Source organism: Psammomys obesus, unplaced genomic scaffold (genome assembly GCF_907164565.1).
Source record: "Psammomys obesus unplaced genomic scaffold, mPsaObe1.curated_primary_1811, whole genome shotgun sequence".
In the NCBI taxonomy this organism is placed as follows: domain Eukaryota; kingdom Metazoa; phylum Chordata; class Mammalia; order Rodentia; family Muridae; genus Psammomys; species Psammomys obesus.
Window position 1 is genome coordinate 15,363 of NW_026590438.1, and position 6,621 is coordinate 21,983.

Here is a 6,621-nt window from a genome sequence, read left to right on the forward strand (position 1 = left end):
GGGAGACTTCAGCACCCCACTGTCACTATAATACATGAAACTTTTAGACATCAAAGTGTTTATCCTATCATTGCACATTTTTGTAATTTGGCATATCCAAGAGGGAGCCATTAGTTTAGCAGCATGAATCAATTTTTCTTCTCTTCAAGGGTTATATTTTATAATGTAGTAAAGAGTATTTGCTGTCATTATCTGGATCAATGTCCAGCATGCCACAATAATCCCCTGGGAGCAGTAGTGGCTCACACACCCTAATTGAACTTATGATCTGCTCAAGAGGAGGGATACCATGCCTGGTATGGAAACGCAGTCATGTACTCAGAGCCATGTGTGTGATATCTCCATATGAGTTATTTTCCAGGAAAGTCCCACAGGTCTTCACACAATATTTGATACTTTTCTTGGTCTTGGTTATGTAACATATCTAATTGATACAGTTTGAATGGTGATGTAACATACAGAAAAATCAAATCAGAATTGACCTAGAGTGTTCTCTTCTAGTTAGGGGAGATACATCATCATTGGTGTTACTCTCTGTGGATCCTGTGTGCTAAATGACCAACTTAATTATAAAGACATGTTCACTGGTGATACGATTGTTTTTTAGGGGCAAATAACTACTTTCTCATTGGATTTGAGACTTGCTCTGTGAATGTGGTACATTCCCAGCATGTCAACCTATATAAAAGCCTATAGCTATGAAAATGTAAAAATAAAAAGGAAACAGGAAAGAAAATGCTGTTTTAATAGGTGATTCCCATCACATATAGAAGTACAGCATGAGGAGCACGTTCTGAAGCAACTGCAGATGTTGCTAATGAGGAAAACCTAGAAGGGCTTGATATTCATTATCTTGAACTGTAAGAGACAAAGGTTCTGAGCCACAGGCTGTCACTTAAGGATTGCATTTGTAACTTCAAAACAACAAGAATTAAGAAAAAGATGTGCACAAAGGTGAGAAAGAACAGTTTTGTGAGGAGACTAATTCTGTCAATGGGGAAAAATTACTGAGATGAAATTAAATGATAGAAGGAGCTTCCATAGACACATGGCAGCCATGAAAGCCAGACTCATGAGTGGAAGCTTTGAACTTGAAGAAGAGGCTGTTCTGAAGACACATTTCTGAGCTGGCTGTTTGGGATGCTGTCTGCAGGTCCTTAAAAAAGAGCCGCAAATGATAGTCAGCTTCATGTTTCCTAACAACGGCCACCACTGGTCACAAAGCCATTTAGAGAAAAGAGCTAAGAAAAGGTCATGGCCTATATTTGACACATAGTGTGGTATAACACATGAACCCTGCATGTCAGTCACAATTGCTTCCTTTCTTGTGGTTGTCCTGTGTAGTTAATCCTCAAACATTGTTTCATTGAACTCCCAAGTAAATGGGCAGCACAAACCGATTATTTAAAAATTTCTGAAGATAAAAAGAGCAAATAGTAGTGATTACACATTCTCTGGGCCAATTTAAAGTAACTTAACTTCATATTATCTTTAAAAATTAAAAAATGTATTCATTGTATCTGATGTGCATAAGTACTTTTCTTGTGTTTGTGTTTTTATACCATGAGTGCCTGGTGCATTCAGTGGTCATGAGATTGAGTCAGTTCCCTGGAGCAGGAGTTAGAGATGATTCTGAACCACTGTGTGTGTTCTGGGATCCCTGTAAGAGCAAAAATGCTCTCCAGTGCTGAGCCATCATCCACACCCGCATAGCATCTCTACAAATTTGGACCGATAAAACTAAACTGTTAAAACATCCTTCTTGCTATTCAATTTATCATATGGTAAAGACCAAAATTGAAAATTCATCAGTGGCTCTTCTATAATACTTTCAATTCAGGTATACTCCTAAGAATGATGACAGTCAATATGTTAATGGCCACTGTTTATGTTCTTTACATTGTCAAGAGCCTCTGGAAGTCTCACATGTGCCCTACAATGGATGTAGATGGTGAGAACACATTTCTGACTCTGGGAGGATTGCAGACCCTGCTTTAATCTCTGTCCACAAGGGGGTGGAGTTTCCCAACAGGATATCACTATGCATGTGAATTATAAGATTTGCAGGTTCATCATTTGATGTCATTTCATCATTTCTTCCTGTGAAAAGTCAAGAACAGTAGCTGGGTGACCCTGAAGATGAACACTTCTCCAGTTTTAGTGACTGTGTTGCTGCTCGTGCTTGGTAAGTTAAGTGACTTCAGATTTGCACTCTTTCTTCTATGACATCAGAAAAATAATTAATCATTCATGAGCTTTGTTATTAATGTTACACAGATATCCTGTTCTTCCTCCAGGAAGGATCCATGGAGAGTCAGTGACCCAGAAACAAAGTCAAGTGACCCTCTCAGAAGACAGTGTTCTATTTATAAACTGCACATATTCAGCCACAGGGTACCCAACTCTTTTCTGGTATGTCCAATATCCTGGAGAAGGTCCACAGCTCCTCCTGAAAGTCATCACAGCTGGCGAGAAGGGAAGCAGCAGAGGGTTTGAAGCCACATATGATAAAGGAACCACCTCCTTCCACTTGCAGAAATCCTTGGTGCAAGAGTCAGACTTCGCTGTGTACTACTGTGCTCTGAGGGACACAGTGGCAGACACTGCAGGGGGAGCTGAGCACAAACCCTGAGAAGCAAAAGAAAGCCTGACTTCTGATCATCTGCCTTTTAGGTCACCCTTTTCTACACAGTCTGTGTTTTGTGTACCAAAATTTCTCTGGTTGATGAAAGTTGTACAAATGGTCACAGCAAAGAAGAAGATGTTTTCACAGCTGGATTTTCATCAGGGACATCAGTGGTTCCTCGTGGAGGGTTACATTGATTTCACAGAAAAGCTATGGATACAGCGAAGTGGTCAGTTGTCTTCATCTCCATATAGAGGTCATTCTCTTCCTATTCTTGCATGTCACCTCCAGGCCAAGTTATTCACACAGGGCAACAAATGCCGGGAAAGGTGTCATCTACATAAATTCTATCTAATACTTTGGAAGGACAGGTTATCAGAGGTCTACAGCCTTTCCATACCTTAAGATTTGTAATAAAGATACATAGGTAGAAAAGACAGGAGAAAGGAAGCCAGAGCAGGCAGGTGATCTTCTGATTTTCCATGTCCCCCATCTCTTATAAACCCAACCCCCAGTCTCATCCTCAGCCCTGTAGTAGACTCTCTGCTGTGGTCCTCATCCATTCTTATCCTCATTCCCAGAGCACTATACTCATCCTGCTGGCACTCCCTGATTACTTCCCTACCAGGATCTCCTCACCCTCCACCTCTTTTAGCCCTCTCCTATGCCTAAGTGTCAGCACCCAAATGGAAAGAAGCACATTCTCTCTCAAATCCAGTGTTCATATGTGGCAGGATCTCAGAAGCACTCCTAGCAGAAACCCCACAGCCATGACCCTCTTCTCAGACCCAAGGAGAAGAATAGAAAACAAGGAAGAGAGCACACCTCTGACAAAGGCAAGAACACACACCAGCACAGAGAATTACAATGATCTCAAACCCAGATGCCTAGATTCCAGCATGAAAACAATAACATTGAGAATGATATGTTTTCACTAAAGCCCAGAAACCCTACTTCAGTAAGTCCGAAGAAACACAAGATAGCTGATGCACAAGACAAGAATTTCAAATTAGCCTTTATGAATATGTTAGAGGTCTTGAACGAAAACATGAATACATTCATTAAAGAAATCAATGAGCAAAAAAATCTGAGCACAGGAGGGCCTACAGAGATTGATGAATCAACCAAGGGCCATGCATGGAGAGGACCTAAACCCCTGCTCATATGTAAATCATGGACAGCTCAGTCTCCACAGGGGTTCACTAGTAAGGGAAGCAGGGGTAGTCACTAGCATGAACTCAGTTGCCTGCTCTTTGGTCATCTCTCCCTGGAGAGGTTGCCTTACTAGGCCAAAGATAAAAAGGATCTAGACTGTCCTAAAGAGACCTGATTAGGCTAGGGTCAGATAGCAGGGGAGGAGGACCTCCCCTATCATTGGATTGGGGAAGGGGTATAGGAGAAGAAGAGGGAGGGAGGGTGAGATTGGGAGGGGATGAGGAGGGAGCTACAGCTGGGATACAAAGTGAACAAACTGTAACTATAAAAAAATGAAAAAAAAGAAGAAAATGCTTTCTTTATTTCATTTTATGGTTTTGGCTCCTTTGTCAAAAATCAACTGTCCTGAAAATACACTACTCAGTGTCAGAGGACCTAAGCACGAACAAACTCCTTGGCTGTGTTGATCCAACTGCCTTCTTGCCTCCACAGATCTTTACTCTGCTGGCTGTGGAGCTCTCACAGACTCCTGCAGGACAGTTGTTTCCTGCCTTGTTCTATGTGGACCCAGTTCAGCTCTGGCACAGACATTTCTCTGGTACATTTGGCTTCATGCCTGTGATAGGAATGGAGATTGGGAGAAAGTAGAAGTGTTAGGGAAGAAGAGAGATAAGGAAGAAAGGGGAAGAGTGGAGAGGAAAGGCAGAGTCAGAAAGAGGAAAGGGGAGATAAACCAGATCTACAACTTTCATGATCAATCCCTACTCAAAGGACTTTATTCAAGAAGAGAGAATAAAAAATTAGAGAAAATAACAAGTTCCCCAAGTTTTATTTATTGTTGAGTTGCTAGACACAGTTCCATCTTTTTTTGCACCAAGCACACAAGCATACTCCTGGCTCCAAATAAAATGAATAAATCCAGGCCTTTCTAGACTCTAACCTAGATAAACAGTCTGTCCAGGCCATCTGTAAAGCTTGTAGATGTATTTGAATGGGAGTGACAAGGGTTAGATTTATGCTGTGTGAAAAAGCCTCACTCAGATTTCTGTGGCTGGCATTTCTAGGTGGTTTTCCAGTGCAGGTGAATGCCTGTGTGAGATACTCATTATTACTGAGAAAGAGGACAACATATGCAGAGTGTATACACACACACACACACACACACACACATACACAATCTCACTCCCCACCCACATTCATGTGGCAAATGTTTCTTTAAAACGCCAATTGAACTCTCAAGAACTTTACTTTTAATAATTACATTAGAAGAGTTTGCAGTTTGATTTCTTTGGTCACTATCATAAGTCCACAAGATGGCAGTGTCTTCTTAGGGATCCTAAGTAGAGTTCTCAAGTGGGAGAAAGGGAGGGCAGGAAGTAGAGGGAGGGGTGGAGAAAGGGTGGAGGAAAGTCTTGGTGGTGCAGAGGTGGTGAAGAGAGTCCCTTTTCTCATTGCTCGCAAAGCTACTTTTCATGTTTCCTGAAGCAGGAGATGTGGAAACTTTTGAATGTGACCATACGAGTTTAGAGTTGAGAATCCTAATCCTAAGTGAAGAGGGAGGAGAGATGAAATCCTTGAGTGTTTCACTAGTGGTCCTGTGGCTTCAATTAAGCTGTAAGTCTGGGAATTTCTTTGGGATCCATGTGTGGTATATAAAGTTGTTGCCTGTTTCAGGCTAATGGTAGAAAACACATTTGTTTTTAATCTCTGGTTAGGGGTGGGCGGGCTATTGAAACAGCATTCTGCTGTGTTAGCATCCATATGCCTCCAGGTCTGTTTGTCTGACCTTTGTCTTTCTGCACAGGGGTGAGCAGCCAGCTGAAGGTGGAGCAGATCCCAGAATTCCTCAGTGTCCCAGAGGGAGCCATGGCTTCTCTCAACTGCACTTTCAGTGATCGTAATTCTCAGTACTTCTGGTGGTACAGACAGCTTTCTGGGCAAGGCCCCAAGGCGCTGATGTCCATCTTCTCCAATGGTGACAAGGAAGAAGGCAGATTCACAGTTCACCTCAATAAAGCCAGCCTGCATTTTGCCCTGCATATCAGAGACTCCCAGCCCAGTGACTCTGCTGTCTACCTCTGTGGAGTGAGCACACGGTGCTCCCCAGGCACCTGCAGCCTGCACACAAACATACTGGGTCACAAAATGTCAGCTCAGACCCCACAGTGGAGAAATTCTGTTTCTATTCTGTATGCAATGGGAATTAATAGCAAGAGCAGCAAGAGCTTGCTTGATTGGGAAGGTATTTTCACATTTTGAAAAGAAGTAGTCCTGACGAGAAAGGCAAACTATTGGTTCATTTGAAACATTTTCCACTTTTCTCTTCTCACATGCTGATGGTTATGTAACAATGTTGGAAACAAATATATGGCCATGACACTCACCACATGCCGTGCTATAAAGACCACCATCACCACTACAACACTCTAGCTTCCTTGATTTTAAGAGCTGTAAATAAAACCTTCCTGTTTTTTAGTTTTTAAAAACAGCCTAGAAAGTCGCAGGTTTCTGTCAGGCTCATACATATTTTCTTCTCGTTGTCTCTTCTCCCATCTTATCCTCTCTGGCAGCTCCCGGTTCCCCATTCCCACTCAGTCCTTCTTGCTCCCAGTATCCCTGCTTCCACTTCCATATCATGGGTTCTGTTACCTCCCACTCATCTGTCTTAATGCTTCAATTTCTCCTCTCATTGGCTGCTTTCTAGTTGTGTGATGTCTACACACACTCATATGCATGTGAATACATAAAAATTAGAAGCGAGGATTTGCATGTATTTGTCTCTCCAAGTCTGAATATCTCACTATAGTATTTTTCAGTTGTGTCCATTTTCATACCAATTC

The 6,621-nt window shown here is 42.1% G+C and overlaps 2 gene segments (V, D, J or C); both read left to right on the forward strand.

Moving 5' to 3' along the window:
• Window positions 1-2,133: 2,133 nt before the first annotated feature.
• On the forward strand, window positions 2,134-2,632 carry LOC129676864 (T cell receptor alpha variable 9-2-like). The segment is given in 2 exon segments: window positions 2,134-2,185; window positions 2,298-2,632. Coding segments are annotated over 2 exon segments (381 nt in total).
• A 2,714-nt stretch (window positions 2,633-5,346) lies between these two features.
• On the forward strand, window positions 5,347-6,040 carry LOC129676865 (T-cell receptor alpha chain V region 2B4-like). The segment is given in 2 exon segments: window positions 5,347-5,395; window positions 5,586-6,040. Coding segments are annotated over 2 exon segments (504 nt in total).
• Window positions 6,041-6,621: the final 581 nt, after the last annotated feature.